This window comes from Mus musculus, chromosome X (genome assembly GCF_000001635.26).
Source record: "Mus musculus strain C57BL/6J chromosome X, GRCm38.p6 C57BL/6J".
NCBI classification, from domain to species: Eukaryota; Metazoa; Chordata; class Mammalia; order Rodentia; family Muridae; genus Mus; species Mus musculus.
This window is the reverse complement of record NC_000086.7, coordinates 102,431,850-102,453,255: the sequence shown is the minus strand read 5'-3', so window position 1 is coordinate 102,453,255 and position 21,406 is coordinate 102,431,850. Positions and strand designations below refer to the sequence as shown.

At 39.3% G+C, this 21,406-nt stretch overlaps 1 protein-coding gene and 1 long non-coding RNA gene across 29 annotated transcripts in view; one reads left to right on the top strand and one right to left on the bottom strand.

Moving 5' to 3' along the window:
* Hdac8 (histone deacetylase 8) overlaps positions 1 to 21,406 on the top strand; it is a 220,744-nt gene that overhangs the window by 52,126 nt on the left and 147,212 nt on the right. For all 6 annotated transcript variants that reach the window (XM_006528276.4, NM_027382.4, XM_006528275.4 and 3 more), the window contains exon 5: positions 20,659 to 20,771. In XM_006528276.4, the coding sequence (XP_006528339.1) occupies positions 20,659 to 20,771 (113 nt within the window). The remainder of the gene's footprint in view (positions 1 to 20,658; positions 20,772 to 21,406) is intronic.
* Gm32262 overlaps positions 1 to 21,406 on the bottom strand; it is a 208,974-nt gene that overhangs the window by 52,071 nt on the left and 135,497 nt on the right. For 19 of the 23 annotated variants that reach the window (XR_003953070.1, XR_003953056.1, XR_003953050.1 and 16 more), the window contains 4 exons: positions 16,603 to 16,678; positions 14,706 to 14,794; positions 11,207 to 11,360; positions 9,085 to 9,303 (listed from right to left, as the gene is read on the bottom strand). This is a non-coding gene — a long non-coding RNA (predicted gene, 32262). The remainder of the gene's footprint in view (positions 1 to 9,084; positions 9,304 to 11,206; positions 11,361 to 14,705; positions 14,795 to 16,602; positions 16,679 to 21,406) is intronic. The other 4 variants (XR_003953057.1, XR_003953055.1, XR_003953054.1 and 1 more) reach the window with 3 other exon arrangements.

Below are 21,406 nucleotides of genomic sequence, written 5' to 3'. Positions count from 1 at the left end.
AAACTAGAGAGAGCATACACTAGTAGCTTGTAAACACATCTAAAAGCTCTAGAACAAAAGGAAGCAAATTCACCCAAGAGTAGTAGACAGCAGGAAATAATCAAACTCAGGGCTGAAATCATCCATGTGGAAACAAAAAAAAAAAAACTATTCAAAAAAATCAACCAAACCAGGAGCTGGTTCTTTGAGAAAATCAACAAGATAGATAAACCCTTAGCCAGACTCACTAGAGGGCACAGGGACAATATCCTAATTACCAAAATCAGAAATGAAAAGGGAAACATAACAACAGAACCTGAGGAAATCCAATCAGATCCTACCACAAAAGGCTATACTCAACAAAACTGGAAAACCTGGATGAAATGGACAATTTCCTAGACAGATACCAGGTACCAAAGTTAAATCAGATTAACGATCTAAATATTCTCACATCCACTAAAGAAATAGAAGCAGTCATTAATAGTCTCCCAACCAAAAAAAAAAAAAAAAAAAGCCCAGGACCAGTTGTGTTTAGTGCAGAGTTCTACCAGACCTTCAAAGAAGACCTAATTCCAATTCTCCTCAAACTATTTCACAAAATAGAAACAGAAGGTACACTACCCAATTCATTTTATGAAGCCATAATAACTCTAATACCAAAACCACACAATGAATCCAAGGTCACATCAAAACAATCATCCATCATGATCAAGTAGGCTTCATCCCCAGAATGCAAGGATGATTTAATATACAGAAATCCATCAATATAATCCACTATATAAACAAACTCAAAGACAAAAACCACATGATCTCGTTAGATGCTGAGAAAGCATTTGACAAAATCCAACACCCATTCATGATAAAAGTCTTGGAAAGTTCAGGAATTCAAGGTCCATACCTAAACATGATAAAAGCAATCTACAGCAAACCAGTAGCCAACATCAAACTAAATGGTGAGAAACTTGAAGCAATTCCACCAAAATCAGGGACTAGACAAGGCTGCCCACTTTCTCCCTACCTGTTCAATATAATACTTAAAGTCCTAGCCAGAGCAATTAGACAACAAAAGGGGATCAATGGGGTATAATTTGGAAAGGAAGAAGTCAAAATATCACTATTTGCAGATGATACGATAGTATATATAAGTGACCCTAAAAATTCCACCAGAGAACTCCTAAACCTGATAAACAGCTTCAGTGCAGTAGCTGGATATAAAATTAACGCAAACAAATCAGTGGCCTTTCTCTATACAAAGGATAAACAGGCTGAGAAAGAAATTAGGGAAACAACACCCTTCACAATAGTCACAAAATATAAAATACCTTGTTGTGACTCTAACTAAGGAAGTGAAAGATCTGTATGATAAGAACTTCAAGTCTCTGAAGAAAGAAATCGAAGAAGATCTCAGAAGATGGAAGATCTCCCATGCTCATGGATTGGCAGGATCAATATAGTAAAAATGGGTATCTTGCTGAAAGCAATCTACAGATTCAATGCAATCCCCATCAAAATTTCAACTCAATTCTTCACAGAGTTAGAAAGGGCAATTTGCAAAATCAGCTGGAATAACAAAAAACCTAGGATAGCAAAAACTATTCTCAACAATAAAAGAACCTCTGGTGGAATCACCATGACTGATCTCAAGCTATACTACAGAGCAACTGTGATAAAAAAATCTTTGTCTCTAGGTGTATATGTAGCAGAGGATGGCCTAGTCGGCCATCAATGGGAGGAGAGGCCCCTGGTCTTGTGAAGTTTATAGATATGCCCCAGTACAGGGGAATACCAGGGCCAGGAAGCATGAGTGGGTAGGTTAGGAAGCAGAGCGTGGGCGAGGGTATAGGGGACATTCAAGATAGCATTTGAAATGTAAATGAAGAAAATATCTAATAAAAATTGCCTTAAAAATAAAGAATACATAATACGTTTTAAAAAAGAATCTTGCCAAATAAATAAATAAAAATAGTCTCAAACCAAAAAAGAAAAAAAAAAAAAAGAAGTAGAAGTAAGTTAGAACATTTGTCTAACATGTATGAAACCCTGGGTTCAATTCCCTGTACTGAAAAATTAGGGCCCAGAAGTGTACCTTCACGTTTATAATAATTAATTTCCACCAATAAAATATTAAAACTTTAATAAAAAGAAACAAAACAACCGTACACTAACTTATGAGTGTGGGCCAGTGCAGTCCATGGTAACCACCACAATTCCAGCACTTGGGAGGCAAACAGTAAGATTAGGAATTCACTGGCAGTCTGGATGGACTATGAGCAAGATTCTATCTCCAAAACCAATTAAAATAAAATGAAATAAAATAATAAAATATGGGTAAGGATTTGAATAGACTTTTTCCTCCCAAGGAAAAGACATAAATGGCCAATAAACACTTGAAAAAATTGTTCAACATCATTAGTCATTAAGCAAATGCAAATTAAACCCACAGCGAGATCCCTCTTCACAGCCACTAGGATGTTAGGTTCAAAGACTTCATAACAAGTGTAGGTGAGACCACAGAGGAGTTGGAATGATTGTGTACTGCTGGCAGGCCTGTAAAGTGGCAGCCACTTCAGAAAGTGTGCAGAGGTTCTCAAAGGCGAGTGTGTAAGTGCAGATACATTCCACCATCCTCTCGACATTTGTAAGACCAAAAAGAAGGCCAGTGTGGTGGGAGTGTGTACAAGACAGTGCTTCAAGAGGCTAGAGAATCAGGAATCATGGCATGCAAAGACTTAGAGATCATGGCCATGCTTTGGATTTTATTCTAGACATGATGGAAATTTTGAGCAGGGACCTCCGACCTTGATACATTTATAACAGGCACTGTATGGAGTGGGGCAGTTTGAGAGAAGTCAGAGAATTTCTGAGCACCCTTGAAGGCTTGAAGGCTTCCTGTTTAATGGTGTATGTCTACAGGTGAATATTGTTTTCCTTCCAGTGTCACATGGTCATTGTAGCTTTGGAACTTGGGGAAAATAGGCAGCTGCAGTTTGAGAAAACTGGCTAGGGTGGGTAGGCAAAGCAGCACATAAAAGTATACAGGTGAGCTCTTGCACAGAAATATAGTAGAAAGGAAGACCTCCTTTCTGCCTTTTGCTATCTCTTCCTGTGAGCAATTGGAAGCATTTAATTGTGTGGAGAAGGACCTTAATCAAGAGAGCTGGTGTGAGCTCTCTGACTGGAACACCAGGGCAAAGTGTCCAAGCTGACAACTCCAAGTAAGGTAGAGAAACCCTCCTGGTAGCTTACTTTGCGTAGTCAAACTCCTCCCCCTTTTCTCAGCAACAGTTCTGTCTCCCAAATTCCTTGCCTCACCTAGTTCTTTCTGGTGAACTTCAGTCCATTTTACCCTATATGGAAAATATGCGCGGTGACCTCGTGGACTCTGAGGCCAGCTTCCTTCTGAGCCTACCCCTCCCCTACTTTCCATCTCCCTGGGAAGTCCTTGCTGCCCCCAAGCAGCATGGATTTGGTCCTGTGGACCTCTTGTGGCACTCTGCCCTCCTGCACTGCCTGAGCCACCCTGTCTGTCCACCTCAGCGCTCCTGCAGTCTCAATTCCTCTGACAGAGAGGCTTCCCTAGCTCCAAGTGGCGACTTGTTTTTGGTCTTGGTTTACTTTTTTTTTAAAATATTTTTATTACGTATTTTCCTCAATTACATTTCCAATGCTATCCCAAAAGTCCCCCATACCCTACCCACCCATTCCCATTTTTTTGGCCCTGGTGTTCCCCTGTACTGGAGCATATAAAGTTTGTGTGTCCAATGGGCCTCTCTTTGCAGTGATGGCCGACTAGGCCATCTTTTGATACATATGCAGCTAGAGTCAAGAGCTCCGGGGTACTGGTTAGTTTATATTGTTGTTCCACCTATAGGGTTGCAAATCCCTTTAGCTCCTTGGGTACTTTCTCTAGCTCCTCCATTGGGGGCCCTGTGATCCATCCAATAGCTGACTGTGAGCATCCACTTCTTGGTTCTGGGGCTGCCTCCTCAGAAGCTTTCCCTAACCAAGCTGCCTAAGCCATTATCTCCTGCTATTCCCTGTCATGTTTCTGTATTATTTTTCTAACCAATGCCCTGCTTTCTTGTTATTTTTTATAACCTATTTACCATCTGTTCCACATTTCTCCTCTATGATAAGATCCTTGAGAACAGAGTATTAATGTGTCTGGTTCATCATTTTTCTCAGAATATAGATTTGTGTATTGAGGAAGGAAGCCAGGGATGGCTTCTTTTGTTTCTCTCTCTAGTCCCTACTGCTAAGTAAGCCCAGTTTACCCTCAAAATTACTCTTCAAATTGTGGATATACAATGAAATACAAGCAAGCCGTAAAAAGAAGGACATTCTGCTATGTACAATGAACAAAGATGAGATTACAAATGCTAGCCAGACTCAGAAAGACAAAAGACCAATACCACCTGATCTAACTTAAATGTAAGGATCTAGGCTACAGTGAGGCTCACTGATAGTGTGCTTGCCTAGTGCTCTGAGATCAGTGCCCATTGCACCAAAAGATGCTTAGACTCCAAGTCAGTCTGACAGAAATGGAAAGTAGAGTGTGGCTTATCAAGGGCTTAGGAAGTTGATGGTTAAAGGACAAGAAGCTATAGTTTCTATAAGATGAGTAAGTGCTGAGATCTAATGCATAGCATAGTGACTATAATTAATAATAATTCATTGTATATACAAAGTTTTCCTAGAGTACATCTTAATTGTTCTTGCACAAAATAATAATCACTTCAGGTGATAGGTATGTTATTTAAATTAATTGTGATGATTATATCACAATGTATAGATGTTTCAAGCCATTAAATTGTATATAATTTTTAAAAAAAAAGTAATTCCTAATCTTTTTATGGGTAGACTAAAATGCTGATTTTCAGACCGGTCATATGAAGGAGGATTGTCATATTTCAGAGTCAAATATAACTTCGGGTCACCTGTTCAACCCTGTCCCATAGATCAAACCCTTTCCCATAGTACCTGTTGCAAGCACTCTTTGAAGGTGCTTCCAAAGCAGTTGTAGGAAGTAAGAGATGGCTAAGTCAGTAGGGTTCTAGATCCCCAAATATCCACTGACTTCTCGCCTGCCATCCTACTTTAACTTCAGCACTGATGATGTTTTCTTTTCTGTTTTGTGCATATGTCTGTTCATATATGTGTGTACAAATGTGCTACCATGTATATGGAGGCCAGAGGTCAATCTTAGGTATCTTTTTAAAGTGTACTCTGAGATCCTATTGTTTGAGGGGTCACTCACAGAAGCTGGAGCTCAGTGATTGGCTAGACTTACTAGCCAGCAAGCACTGCCTCTCTAGTGCTGGAATTATAGTCATGGGCTATGTTGCACCAGCTATTTACATATGTGCTGGCAATCCAAACTTAGGTCCTCCTTCTATAGCAGATGTTTTACTGATTGAGCGATGAGCCATATCCCTAGCCCGTGGTTTGTTTTCTTTTCCATGCTGGAATTCCACATTAGAATCTTTTTCTGAATTAGATATATATTTATTTACTGTTTTTTTTAAGATTTGTTTTTATTTTTGATTATTTATGTACATGTATACATGTCTTGTGTAGGTATGTGCATATGAGTGCATAGATTTATGAAATCATCAGTTGTGTCAACTTAACAATGCTGCTTGAAACCCACAGACAAGCTTTCAACTCAGAGCCAGAGATGTCAGATGTCTAGAGTTGGAATTACATGTGGTTTTGAGCTACCCAACATGGGTGCTAGGAATTAAAGCCATCTCTCCAGCCCTGGGGCATATGGTTTTTGAGGTAGGACCTCACTATGTAGTTTAGGCTAGCCTTGAGCTTGCTCTGTGGCTGTGGGTGAGCTGGGACTCACGTTCGTCCTGCTTCTGCTTCCCTAGTGCTGGAAGTATAGGTGTACTCAAACACACCTGATTTTGTACTACTTATTTTTTATATTTTCAGCATCAATACTGGAAGATGATGTGACTAACAGCAGTCGCCTCTCATACCTACTATGCCTGTCACTGCAGGCACTAATGTACCAGGAAGTGGTACTTTCTGAGTCGAAAGCTTGTCTGTGGGTTTCAAGCAGCACTGTTAAGTTGAAGCAAGTGATGATTTCATAAATCTATCTTGATACCACACAACAAGCTAATGTGTGATGGTGTCCAGAAGTTCATGCTGTGATACAGGGCAGGGAAGTCTTTCCAGTAAGGCTTTCTAGCATAACACCCACCCACCTGAGTTGTTTCACATTTATGAATCACCTTTTGGGATCCAGCATTAAATCTCACCAGAGTACCATTCACATGGTTCACGGGCTACTTCAGGTGTGTCTACTGAACAGCACAGGTATGACTAATTTATATATTTAACTCATTTAATTAAATGTGTCCTGTTCTTTGACAATTTTTATTTCAAGGGCGTATGACATGGCTGTAGACCCAGGGCAAGCATCTACTTAAATCCATGGTTTGTTTCTGTTTATTTGTTGTAGGAGGTGGATGACATTTGAGCAGTGAGTCATATCTCCTTAAAATTTCCTAATTTGGATACTGACCAGTCTACTTTTTCATGATCTGTTTGCACATCCCCCTGGCTGATCACATTTGTACATTTGGAGGCTTTTTTCCTCCTTTATTCAAAGAAAACCATATAAAACCTTTTTAAATCCTAGTAACTTATGTTCTGGTAAATTCTTTGAAAGTAAGAACCATTTGTTTCAGAATCTATTAAGTGCCCAAGCACTGTTGTAGGTAACGAAGGCAGATACAGTCCTTCCTCTGAACCAGAGACGAGTATAGGCAGTAGTTCTCGGAATCAGGTTTGAGAGGTGCTGTGGTAGATAGTCCAGTAGGCGCTTGGACCATGTATACAAAATGGAGAAAGATCAATGTCCTTTCCCTGAGAAAAGAATGTGGAACTTCTAGGATGTTATCATAGCCAGGCTTAACGGATGGAGTTGGAGGTTCTAAGAGAAAAATATAACAGTTGTTCTGCAAGTCTGAGACTATGTATGCATAAAGACTTGGAGCCATGCTGTTATATTTAAGAATCAAAGAAGAGTTGGTGTGGTTAAAGTTTGGAATAGTGAGATCAGAGGTCCCCATGAGAAGTAGACCTAGGCAAAATTATGAAAGGCCTTGTACTATAGGACTACCAAGGGGCTTTTAAAAAGGGCAGTCACATTGCCAGACTCATGAGTAAGAAGTTCTAACATGCAGTGTAAAACGTGTGAGCAGGGAGCACAGAGGGAAGAGTACAGGATTGCTTGAGGCTCTGCAGCCTTAAGCCAATTCTATAAGTACCAAGGTGCATAAATCATCCTGGTTTTCAATTGTAGAAGAGGAATAGCCTTTTCCTCCCATACTTCAGTGGGAGCTAATGAGAATACATGAGACCACAAGTCCACAGAGACTCTTAGAACAGAGTTCCCAGGCTAGGGCCAGAAGCTAAGAGGCTCAGACTTACTAAATTGTGTGCGTGTGTATGTGTATGTGTGTGTGTGTGTGTGTGTGTGTGTGTGTGTGTGTGTGTGTGTGTGTGTAAATAAGCATTGCCATTCAAGCACTTCAATTGCAAGCACTTCAAGGGCAAGATCCAGGACATCATGTGTTGTCTACAACCCCAGAACATAGAATGAGCCCTCAGCACCTACCTGTAGGCTTATTGTATACACTGTCCACTCTTAGGCTTGAGACTGAGACATCATGAGACACCTATAATAATTTTGGGGACCAGTGGTTCATTCTCTAGGAGTAGCCAAAAAAAAAAAATTCCAAGCAAGCCTTGTTCCATTAGGACTTTGAGTGCCAGGCAAAGCCCTTGACTTTCTGTCTTTAGCATGGTACCTTTCTTTAATATGACACTATGCAGGGAAATTCTTTAATGATTAAATGGAACTAATTTGCCATTTTTGCTAGGAAGCCACTATCTTTATATGAAAGATGGCAAGTAGAATTTATGTAAAATATTGTGAGTATTCTTCTGGAATTTACATATTTATTTTCAGAAAACTTACAGAAAGAACACTCATAAGTTTTAGGTTTGTCTTAGGAAATATATATATTCAGTGGTGGAGTATTTCTCTAGCATGCATGAAGACCTAGTTAATAGCCAGTCTCACAAAAAGGCAAGTTGTGGGTTTCAGAGCATTTTTGGATTTGAGGGTTTTTTTTTTTTTGTTTGGATTAAGGATGCTTAACTGGTAGTCTTTAAAATAGCCTCAAATCTGGAAAACCATCCTAAATCTGAAACACTTCTGTTCTAAGCATTTTGGACAAGGGATCTGGGTTCCACCTAGATCTAGTATTGTCATCAATATAGATATAACATAAAAAGATCCTACACATTTTGAAACCAAGTTTTGAACTACTTCAGTGAACTATGACCAAACTTTAAGGAAGAGAATAGTCCTATGAGCAAAAGGATATTTGAGGAGCATCCATATGTTTTTCTTGTATGTCAGAGATTACCCTAAATTTGCATCGACCACAGCAGTCATTGCATTTTTAAAGCAAGTGCTTTTCTGTCTCCCTTGACTCGGCAGAGGTTGGGATCAGTTAATGGAACACAATGGCATTTCCTCCTATCCACACCTAATAGAAACTCCAGCCAATTTAATTCGGTCTCTTACGTAGGTTGGGGATGCAAGCACATAAAGTCTTTGGCTCTTGAGACACTCATCTTGTGTGCCAGGACCAGGTGCAGAAATACAAATGCATATGCATTGAGCCTGGGACAGCTGCTTCGCCAGCGCTTTTGTGTTTTCTCTAACTAGAAAGGTTAACGGGCACAATTTCCATCAATTACAACAAAATTGTTGTTTAATTTCTCCCATCCAGTATTCATGGCGAAGCCACTGAGATTTTGAGTTCATTAAATGAGTTTAAGATAAAAATTGATGGCTAGCGAGATGGTCAGCGCATTAAAGCACTTGCACGAAGCCCGACGGCGGGAGTTCAATCTCTGGGAATCACGTGGGAGGGGAGAACTGACTCACACAAGTTGTCCTCTGACTTCCACACACATGCTCCCCCCAGCAGCAAATAAATAAATGTAATAAAATGATGAGGTAAAATAAAAATTGAGAGCTGGGGAGATAACCTCAGTTAGTAAAATACTTACCTCATGAAAATGAGGAGCTGTACATTGCTGCTTTAGTAATAAGCACAGAAGAGTGGATGTGACTTAATCTTGCTGCTTCTCTCAGTGAGAGTTAGCTAGCCTCCTGAACTCCATTAGACCAAGACCAGGCAAGGCAGACACTGTTGACTCTGACCTTGGAGATAGGTTGAGGTGCATCCAGTCTTTGGAAGCTGTGGGAATTCTTCCTTGCTTCTTTCTCTTTAAGAAAAAAAAAGCAAACTACATAAAAGAAAATTTCACCAGCCAAGTAAAGACTTTGGATTTGCTAGTCTACATTTAATGAATAAAAACATGTTTTAGAGCAGGAAAATTCTATTTGCCATCTGAGGAAAATGTCCAAAAGAAGCTTAGAGCCAGAAAAATAAGACCTTCCGTGTCCAGTGGAAACATCCACTGAATTTAGTTCATCCTGACCCGTCTTCTCAATTTATTCCCTGGGCCAATTAATCTTACAGCAATTTGCAAGGACCCACTTACCACAGTGACTCCTCTGTGGTACAAATGTTAAATTCTTTTTATGAACTATCTAAGCTTGTGTGTAGTAAATAGAACTGTTTACATGTTTTTTTATCCATTTGTATTGGATGGTCTAATTACCCAAAGGGAAATATGGCCCAATTCTAAAAGGGCCTTCTGGCACTTCTCATCATAACGGATTCATAGTCCGTTTTCTTGATATATTTCAGGCAAATATTCCCTCCTTTCTACTCTCCTAAGCCTTCATTTGTCTTCAGCAGTGACTGTCTATCATGGCAAATGGTATAGAAAGGGGGAAACTGCAGAGAATGCTGCTGCTGCTGTCATGTTTCTTGTATTTCTTGGGTCACATTTTCCGTTGTTTTGTCATACATGGAATGGAATTTGTTTGTATTCATGAGTAGGGGCCTCCTGACCTAATCATTTGTCACACATATTCCTGTATAAATTCTAAATATGAAGATTCTAGATCAGAAGCTCAATTTGGTTTATAGAGGCAAAGATCACATGGAAGTTTATATGATTCTGGCCCTGGGTCATTTAACTGCCTTTGTGGAGAATTTCAATAACTTATCTCAAATTCAAGTAACCCGATGGAATGCTAAAATGATTAAAGCGTAGTGGGAGAAACAGGAGAAACCTTAAAGTTTAGGTTGCTGCTGAAAGCTCAGAATTTGTCCATTTCAGCACTCAAAAAGCTGTGATTCCAAACATGCAGAAAATGGCCAAGGGGACAGAGAAAACCACCCACAAAAATATAGTAAAGTATTAATGGGAAAGACAGCAAAATCTTGGGAGAATCATGGGAAACAGATGAACTTGATCTGTACTAACAAGACCAAAATGGTGAAAGGGAAGTACATATACAGGAAAAGTAAAAGAATCACAAAGAAGGAAGGAAGGAACGAACCAATGAACGAATGAACCAGAGCCAAGATGGAATGATACCCAAACTATTTATCGCTATGACTACTCATGTAGGACAAAGATGCAGACTAACTGATGTGCAAACTCAAGCATTTCTGCATCGCTTCTTCACCCAGCTATCATTCTGCTCTGCTGCTAAGACGTTGCCCATCTTCTTTTCCTGATATAAGTGGTATCATATAGTAGTAGTCCTTTAGTGTCTAGTTTATTTTACCAAGTATAATGTCCTATAAGTTCATCCATGTCGTTGCAAATGACAGTAGTTCCTGCTTAAATCCCAAATAATACTTGGTTCTTCTATGTATACTGCATTGTCTTTAAACATTTATCCTCTTACAGATGTAGTGTCCTATAAAACACCTAGAGTTAACACCACCATTTTACACTTGGACACTGTGCTATGAAGATAGATCTTAAGTATTCTTATCCTAAATAATAACCAAGACAAAGGTAGGAAATTTTAGACAGTTATGGTATGGATTCTGGTTATTTTTCAAATGTATGCTTATTCCCAAACTCAGCAAATTACACAGTGAAACATATTCTGTACATGTCTTTGTATGTCAATCATATTTTCATACAACGATTTTGCTCCATTCCAGTTTGAGTTCAGCCTCTTCCTAGCTATATGACCTTGGACAAGCTACTTAATTTCTCTGTTTTACTTTCTTGAAACAGAAGTAATAATAGTACCTACCTCTCACATCGCTGTTGTGAGAATTGATTGAGTCAACACCATTGAAAGCATTTAGTACAGTTCTTGGCACAGGCTAGCACTTGATAAATGTTGGCTGATATTTTTGTTGTATACTATCAGAGCCAAACTGTATTTTCAGCTGATTCCAAAATAGCTATAATGACAACAAAGAATGTTAAGCTGTATGCTAACACTAAAAGAAAAAACATACATATAACCTTTTAAGAAAGGTCCAAACGAGAAAACATAGCTAGAAGTCTATAATGCTAACTTTCTTACCATGTACTAGATTATTGCCTATGTAAAAGTTTGCTAACACAGTATTCACAATGACAGACTGAATCAAGACAATTTTGGGAATTTTAATTAAGTTATAAGTGAAATCCTTTGATTCAGGGATTACTCATCTAATAATATATCTTATTAATATATTTGCACACAGTCAAAATGGCATATTTGAGATTCTCTGTTGTAGAATACTTGTAAAAGTGATATATTGGCAATAATCTAAATGTCCATCATTGATACCAGCACTGAAAAGTTTATAAAAGATTGTTGTGGGATTCTTGCCAGTGACAATGAATTGATAGGACATTGTTGGCATGTTCCTTTTCCAGCTGATGTGTTACCTCAGAATCTTCAAGTCATGACCCATGTGTCCCTGACCTTTTTTGTTTGATGGTTTTTGGTTTTGTTGTTGTATTTTGAGACATAGTCTATATAGCCCTGGCTGTCCTGGAACTCACTCTGTAGACCAGGCTGGACTTGAACTCAGAAATCTGCCTACCTCTGCCTCCCGAGTGCTGGGATTAAAAGCATAAGCTACCATACCTGGTTGTCCCTGACCTTTAATGGGCATAAAACCCAGCAAATACAATTGCCTGAGTACTACACATTTTTGTTAAAGATCAACTTTGTGAGTCACAGCTCATCAAGGCATTTAAGAAGATAAGTAGATCTCTGCCTTTTGGTGTGTGTGTGTGTGTGTGTGTGAGAGAGAGAGAGAGAGAGAGAGAGAGAGAGAGAGAGAGAGAGAGAGAGAGAGGGTGGGGGAGGGAGAAAGCAACTGCCTCATCAGAAAACTGCATACTCATTCGCCAAAGTGTTCAGAAGTATGTTCGTTGAACCTGGTCTCTCCCCTGAACTTGTGTGTTGGTGATGTGAAAATGCAATGGGAAATTAATGGAATTTCTTATTCAGCCATTGCAATGGGGAGGACATTCATAAATAACCATCTCAAAGAAAAGGAAAGGAGTCTGGGCTGTTATGGTGGCAGACGAGTGAGCTGTCAGTCTTACAGATATAATAAGGAAGGATGGAGTTGGGTTTTATCCTGGAATAATGTACCAAGGGAGGGTGAACCCTGTGGTTAATCTTTCCTTGGAAAACAAAAGGTGGGCAGGATTTCTTAGCCATCTTGGCTTTCTAGGATAATCCAGGCTCAGATAAACTTCAATACTGTTATCTCTCTCCTTTGTTTAAGACAGATATCACCAATTCCTAAGTACTTTAGGTAAATATAATCCTCCTGAATGTCCCAAAGCAGGCAGGTGTGATATTTTCTCTGTAGTACTCTAATTCCTGTAAACTAACTGAGCCATCTGTTAAATAGTAATACCAAAGGTCAGTTGTTTCAGAGTCCAGTGATTGAGGCATCTTTAAAGATGGATAACTGAATGACCAAAAGAACTAGGTATGGTGAACACCTATAATCCCAGGACTTTTGGTAGTGGTGCTAGTAGTGGGGTTGGTTTGTTTGTTTTTGAGACAGGGTCTTACTATGTAGCCTTGTCTGGCCTCCAGCTCATGATGTAGACTAGTCTGGCCTTGAACATGCAGAAAATGGCCTTTGTCTCTGCCTCCTGAGTTCTGGGTGTGTGTCACCATGCTTTGCTATAATCCCAGGACTTTGGAGGCTGAGGCAGGAAGATTGTAAATTCAAATCCAAGCTGAAACCAGTGCAGTGACACACAGCTTTAATCCCAGCATTCCAGCCGGATCTCTGAGACCTTGAGGTCAGCTGAGTTCCAGGGCAGCTAGATCTACATAGTGGAACTCTGTCTTAAAAAAAAAACAAATTAATAATAGTAAATCTAAGGTGGGCATATAATGATACTCCATGTCAAGGCAGATGTGGTACATGGCTTGTAATCCTACCTACTTGGAGACAAAAGTTATGAAAGTAAAAGAGATAAACTTGGATTGACCAAACATAAATCCTTTTAAAAGGTGTGTGTGTGTGTACTTGATATTTGTGGGTATATGTGCCACAGTGCGCATGTAGGGAGGTCAGAGGACAGCATTATAGAGTCAGACCCCTTCTTCCATATTTATATAGGTTCTGTGGATCAAATCTGGGTCACTAGGCTTACATGGGAAGTGTCTTTACACACTGAGCCATGTCACTCGCTTTAAATAAAAAAAACTTTATGTATCAAAGGACATTAAAGAAAATGAAAAGACAGCCTACATGATGGGGAAATGTTTTGTCAGCCATGTATCTATCTGATAAGGACTTACTATACAGAAAACATGAATAATTCTTATTATTCAACATCAAAAACACAGATTTAAGACTAAACAGAGGTCTTGAGTAGCATCTTTTAAACACACACACACACACACACACACACACACACACGGCCAGCAAGAACCTGAAAAGATGTCTGGCATCAGTCATCAAGGAAACACAAATCAAATCCTCAATTAGATACCACTATGCAAATACTGATATGGCTAGGACTTAACAAGAGCAAGCCCTGGAAAAATACCAAGTGGTAAGCAAGGTGTGGTGGCTCATGCCTATAAATCCCAGTACTCAGGAGACGAAGGACTGCCACAAATTCAAGGCCAGCCTGGTCTATGTAGTGAGTTCTAGGCTAGCCATGCTATATAGTGAGACCATGTCTCGAATAAAAGCAAATATTCCAAATAGAACTCCATCCCATCCCTCATCAGCTCCTTGAGGGATCTGGAGTCTATATGAATAATTGTTATGCCACTCAGGCTTGACTTCGGAGTGTAATTAACTCACCTGCTTTTCAACTAGTTTTCAAAATCTCAGCTTAGTTCACTATTCACTATTGTGGCTTTAAACTTGTTTTAACTTGTTCTTTCAGGACTAGGGGTGTTTCTTAGTCCTAAAGTGTTTGTTTCATGTATGCAAGGGTGTAGGTTCTGTCAAAGGAGAGGAGTGGGGTGGGGAAAACAGGCTGGGGCTATAGCTCTGTGGTAGAGCATCTTCCTAGCATGCGTAAGGCCCTAGATTCAATCCTCGGTACCACATAATAAAAGAAAGTAAGCTATCTGACAGAAGCTTGCACATAAAACTACCCACCACAGTTCTTTCCCGTGAGGCTGTCAGAGCTCTCAGAGGGTATTTTCTTGAGGTGAAAGCCCTCTGGCTTAGAGCCAGTGGTAGGTACTTTCAGGGAAGCATTGAAGGAAAACATAAAAAGCAGCCTGTAGATGACAAAAGACTTACAATAGCGGTGGTTACCTTATTACTGCTCATTTTCAAAAGGGAAAAATCTGATGAGAGTTCATTACGAGAATAATAATGCAGCCGACAAGGAGATGTAGTTGTTTCTATGGCATGCAAAACAAGATAAAAGCCAATCCACAAAATTGTCAACAAAAGGTCTGTAAACATAATGATTAAACTCTTTTCAAAGAAGACGGGGTATTTTGTCTAATTTATAAAAATGTATGAACATCATCTCTATAGGAAAAAGACTGAGAAATAGCATATAAAAATCTGGGTCCAATGTAAAATGAATATATCAAGCATTTAGTTAGATTATACCCAGAATCTACCAGGGAAAGAAAATAAAGAGATTCAGCAATCTAGACTACATCTTAAACATTTGTTTTAGGTAAATAATATGTATTCCCCCAGTTTAAAAACTACTAAGAAGATCCAAGATTCAAAATTAAGAAGTACAGTTAAGATCAAGTTTACATTTAACAACAACAACAACAAACTCCTGAAAATTTGAGTGAAAACACTGTGCATTAAGCCCCTGTGCTGGTTAGTGTTTGTCAACTTGATACAACCTAGAGGAAGCCTCAGTTGAAAAAAAATGTTCCCACCAGATTGGTCTCTAGAGAGCTCAGCACACTGTGGGTAGTGCCACCCCTGGGCATGTGGTTCTGGTTTCTTTATAAGAAAGTAGACTGAGCAAGCCAGGAGAAGCAAGCCAATAAGCATCACTCCTCCATGATCTCTGCTTAAACTCCTGCCTTCAAGTTTTGCCCTGACTTTCCGAGATGATGAACTACATGCTATAAGATGAAATAAACCCTTTCCTCCCCAAGATGCCTTTGATTGTGATATTTTACCACAGCCATAGAAACCATAACTAAGACAACTCCCACCTATGATTTCTCATTCGTCCTTTTCAGTTCCTCATGATCAATCATGATCACCTCAGGACATTAATATATTTGGAGAGGGGCTGGAGAGATGGTTAAATGGTTAAGAGCATTGGCTGCTCTTCCAAAGGACCTAGGTTCAAATCCATTACCCACATGGCAGCTCATTACTATCTGTAATTCCAGTTTGAAGGGATATGATGCCTTCTTCTGGCCTGCACATGTGGTGATGGTGGTAGGCATGTCATCTAAAATATATCTGGAGAGATGAGAATATTCATATAACTATATTCATATAACTTTCATTATAGTGCATCTTTATCATTGTTTCATTTTACCATTGTTCCATTTTGTTATCATTGCTAGTCTTTTATTGTGCCTCACTTATAATTTGGATTTTATCATAGCTATATATCATATATACAGAGAGGGGGGAATAACGGTATGGGTATACATACATGCATACAGAAAAACAAAGTGATTTTACTTTCCACAGTTTCAGGAATCCATGGGGGTCTTAGCATGTAGTCCTCACAGATGGCTAATGGACATAGTCCTCTAATTGTCTAACGTTTGACAAAGCAGTGAGCTGAACTCTGAGAAATAGAAATATATTGTGACTGGTAGAGACATGGATGATCTCATGCAGCATACAGTTTCTGAAATATTTATATTGGTGACATTTTATTGCTATAACCTACAAGAGGCCAATCACCACTTCTGACTTGACAGCTCTACCTCTGTGACACAGCAATAGTGACACCACACAAAGCTGAGGGTCATAGGTGCCTCCTTTATGATTTTTCCATGGGTTCTCTGAAACTTGGTTACGATAGGATAATGGGCTATTAAAAAAATAATGCTTGGATCTCTGTTCTACCCAAGGAACAAATATTTCCCATATAAGCATAGAAGTAAAGTGACTTGTTAAGGCCCTTAGCTCCTTCCTCAACGAGAAGGCTTTGCTTTCTTAAGGAATCAGGGAATACAGAAACACATCCCAAAGAAGAGGGCTTGCTTACCACATGTGAGGCCAGTGGAAGTAGAAAGTACAGAACTGTGGAAGATAATTCTGGAAAGAGGCAGCATCTTTGTTATCTAGGAAGATTTTCCAGAAGGTAAAGGTGAAACAAGCCATTCACAGCTTGTAAGAACAAAGACTCCAAAACCCTTTCTTTTAAACACAGAAATAACAAAGCTAGTTTTTTATCAGTATGCTTGAAATTAAAGCTTTGGTCAGAAATTTTATCAATCACACACCAAAATTTAGCCAGCCTTGGCCTAAACAAACAAAATTCTCTTTGTGACCCCTCTATAATTTTCTGTATCCACACATATCCCTCTCTTATTGCCAAAAAGAACATGTCCTAAGTATGAGGACCACAGTTTAGATCTCCAGCACTAATACAAAAGCCAGCTTGGCTTGTTGTCCTGCCTGTAATCCCAGTGCTTGGGAGGTGGTGACAGGGGAGCCATAGGGCAAGCTGGCTAGTTGGACTAGCTGCATCTTTGAGCTCCAAGTTCAGCAACAGACCCTACTTGCGTAAATAAAAAGGAGAGGCACTGAGGGAGACATCCAGTATCAACATCTGACCTTCACATGTGCACCCACATGCATGTGACCACAGGCATGAATGCACCATGCACGCATATGTACATGCACAACTAAGAAGCATATGTATGCAAACCCAAGATTCTATGCTGATGCTTCACCATTTCCTTAGACATAACTGAACTTGACATCAGCCAGATTGTTCTGTTACCTTAAGATCTAACAAATTATCTTAAACTGGTAGAGTACAAAACACAATGACTTTGAAATAAAGGTTCCCATAATAATGACTAAACTTGGTTAAACAAATATACATTTTGCATCCTCTTAAGCATTTGGTAGAAGTAATGTTAGCTTGTTCAGTCAATGAATCTGTAAAAAAAGAAAGAACATGCCTAAGTAAACTAAAAATACTCCTGTATATTATACCTAACACTGATAAATAAGATATAACTGATTTTAATACGTTACTAAATTGGTCTTATTTATTGAAATTTACATAAATTATACGATCTTGAATTCTTTAAATATTTGGTTTTTTTTTTTTAAAGATAGAGTCTCACTATGTAGTCCTGGCTAACCTTGCCATGTAGACCAGGGTGGCCTTGAACTCACAAATATCTGCCTGCTTCTGCCTACCAAGTGCTGGGATTAAAGGTATACACCACTGCACCTGGCACTTGGATAGGTTTTTAAAGATTACTTTGCAGCAGTTTGAAAGTCCTGAAAGTTCAGTTTCCTTATTTTGTAGGACTTTTAGCAATCTTATCTAAACATGTATTTATTTCTATAAGCGCTTAATCTCAGAGTTTGCTTACTTGCTTGTCATTGTTGTCATCTTCTTTGTCGTTGTCAGTTGTCTTTGTCATTGTCATTTTTTAAATTTTTAAAATTTTTTTTATTATTAGGTATTTATTTCATTTACATTTCCAATGCTATCCAAAAAGCTCCCCCACCCACCCACTCCCACCTCTTGGCCCTGGATATTATCCCAGAAACTTAGAATACCTAAGATATAAGATACAATTTGCGAAACACATGAAGCTCGGAAAGAACGAAGACCAAGGTGTGGATACTTTGCCCCTTCTTGGAATTGGGAGCAAGGCACCCATGGAAGGAGCTACAGAGACAGAGTTTGGAGCTGAGACAAAAGGATGGACCATCTAGAGACTGCCATACCCGGGGATCCATCCCATAATCAGCCTCCAAACGCTGACACCATTGCATACACTAGCAAGATTTTGCTGAAAGGACCCTGATATAGCTGTCTCTTATGAGACTATGCCCAGCCTAGCAAACACAGGAGTGGATGCTCACAGTCAGCTATTGGATGGATCATAGGGCCCCCAATGGAGGAGCTGGAGGAAGTACCCAGGGAGCTGGGGGGATCTGCAACCCTATAGGTGGAACAACAATATGAACTAACCAGTAACCCCTCCCCCCCCAGAGCTCGTGTCTCTAGCTGCATATGAATCGGAAGATGGCCTAGTTGGCCATCAGTGGAAAGAGAGGCCCTTTGGTCATGCAGACCTTATATGCCTCAGTACAGGGGACTGTCATTGTCATTTTAATACAGAGAATAAAACCCAGAGCTTTACATATGCTAGTCATTGCTCTTCCTCTGAGCTTTATCCATAGCCCTTGGTTTTATGAGATAGGATTCTGCTGTGTAACCCATACTAACCTGACACTTACAATTCTGTGTCTGCTTTCAGAGTGCTAGGATTACACATGTACATCACAATACCCCACTTTATGAGATTTTGATAATCTAATTTGGTAATCCCATCCAGAGGTAGGAAAAGATTACATACTCGCACAGAAAGTAAAGAACTTCCAGAATTGTTGATACTATGGCCATTATTTTTCATGACCATCTTCTCATTCCTCTTTTTGCCTAGCACTTGATGTCTTATTTCAAAAGTGTTTGATGTCCATTAGGATAACACATTAACTTTTGTTATGTACTAAGACAGCAGATTTATAAAATGTAAATTTTCAAAATTAGAAAATAGCATGCACATGCAAGAACATTCAAAACTACATATTTAATTCCCAGGGAATTCGTGGTTGACAGTCATCCTTTCTTTCCTTGGTTTCTTCCCTGTTGTACATCTAAGCTATTCTTTAGCTAGATTCATTGCTGTGCTTCTCTTAGTGATGCGTGCCAGTGTCCAGTGATGGTTTTACCAACTTCCTGCTCACCACTGTACCAGTCTCATCGATTTAGCCTGGGAAGCAGAGCATTGTTTAGAGTGTGAATCTCGTGGGAGAGAGATTTCATGATTTTTTTTTCATTATGTAGGCACTAAAAAAGTTCCTCATAGTAGCAATGATACCATTTCAAATGGCCATACCTAGAATTTTGTTTCAAGTAAAATCTAATGGCATACAGAACTGGGGTGGGCTGGATGTTTGAAATCTCTGTAGGAGCAAAAGAAACTGTGGCACTTGGAATGAGGCTTTAAAATAAGTTCTAAGTTATAATACACTCTTTTCTATCTATAAGTTCTAATACACCCTTTTCTATCTAATCAGCAAGGCTCAATAAAAGTGTAATAAAAGAGCAAGCAAATGTTGATAAGAGGATAAAGTGATGTGACAGGTCTCAGTGACACCAGGGACAATGGTTTTCTTCACTCCTCATTTCAAAATTACATCCATAGAGAGGCAACTGCATTAATGTGCCCAAAAGGTTATATGTTTGTCTATTCTAAACACAGTTTTCATGAATAACAAGTGAGAAAGCATATTAAAATAAAAAACAACCAGCTCCTGAGTTATGTTGTAGAGTTACTACGACAAATCCAATATCCATTTTCTGTAGAACTATCTTTAAGGGCCCAGCTAAGTCTTAGCTTCCTTAGAGAGGCAAAAGTGGACATCAGTGTTTATCATCATCATGACCCCAGGGGACTACAAGGGAGTTTTTTGTTTGTTTTGCTTTGTTTTGTTTTTAGTGAAATTGTCAGAGAAAAGTCTTATTCAGTATAGTTATAATAACCCTGTAGGTGCAACAACATTATGAACTAACCAGTACCCCGGAGCTCTTGACTCTAGCTGCATATGTATCAAAAGATGGCCTAGTCGGCCATCACTGCAAAGAGAGGCCCATTGGACTTGCAAACTTTATATGCCCCAGTACAGGGGAACGCCAGGGCCAAAAAGGGGGAATGGGTGGGTAGGGGAGTGGGCCGGCAGGGTATGGGGGACTTTTGGGATAGCATTGGAAATGTAATTGAGGAAAATACATAATAAAAAATATATATATTAAAAAAATAATAATCTAATGCTTTGAAACCTTTGAAGATTGTGAGTAGAAAAATGTAACTAATCATCTGAATATTTACTGAACTACATTCTCTGATCATTCTGGCCCATTTACTTTATAGTCATCATAGGTGAATTTTTGTTCTTAAGAGAAGGGGACTTTATGGGACTAGATCTCAAAGGTTAGATGCTTGGCTATAAAGCCTCCCTTGGACTGCTTTTCAGATGTTGGCTGTAGTAACTTGTTTTCTTGCAGAGATGAAGCATCTGGTTTCTGTTATCTCAATGATGCTGTCCTGGGAATATTACGATTGCGACGGAAATTTGACCGTATTCTCTACGTGGATTTGGATCTACACCATGGAGATGGTGAGCCCTTCAGTTTCAAAGATCCTTCACTCCTAGGACTGCAGGTTTTGGTCAGTAAAGCTACTTCTAGGCAACTAAGAAAAAGAGAAATGCCTAATGCAATTAAAATGTTCCTAATTGTCATTCTAAAGTAGGTGGTGCATAGATTCCTCTGACTAATTGCAGTTCTTTTCTGTTGCCTAAGCCAGGCAGGCTCCTGTCATTTTCTCTCTCCTGTCTTCTGAAGCAAAACTTCACAGTGGAGAATAAGAAGACTGGAGAAAGCTTGCTTAGCATTTACACCACTGTTCAGGAACCACTTTGGGGCCCTTTGAATGGATTCTAGGGAAACTCTGGGCTTCTCATCAACAGAATGTCTCTCAAGGGAGAATGACTAGATGAAGGACCAGCATTTTGGAGTTCTCACCAATAGGCGGCTACCAATTCATGGAGTGAACACTTTCTTTGTGTTACCTACATATATTGAGGTAGCAGTACATTGCTGGAAACAAAGAATTAACAGAAAGACATTCAAACAAACATCAAAGATAACAGAAAAGGTTCAAACAAGCATCAGACCATAGTGAGAACCATGGCCACTGAATTTCTGACTATGTTCCAGAGTGGGACACAGCCTTAATGGAAAACGTACAAAG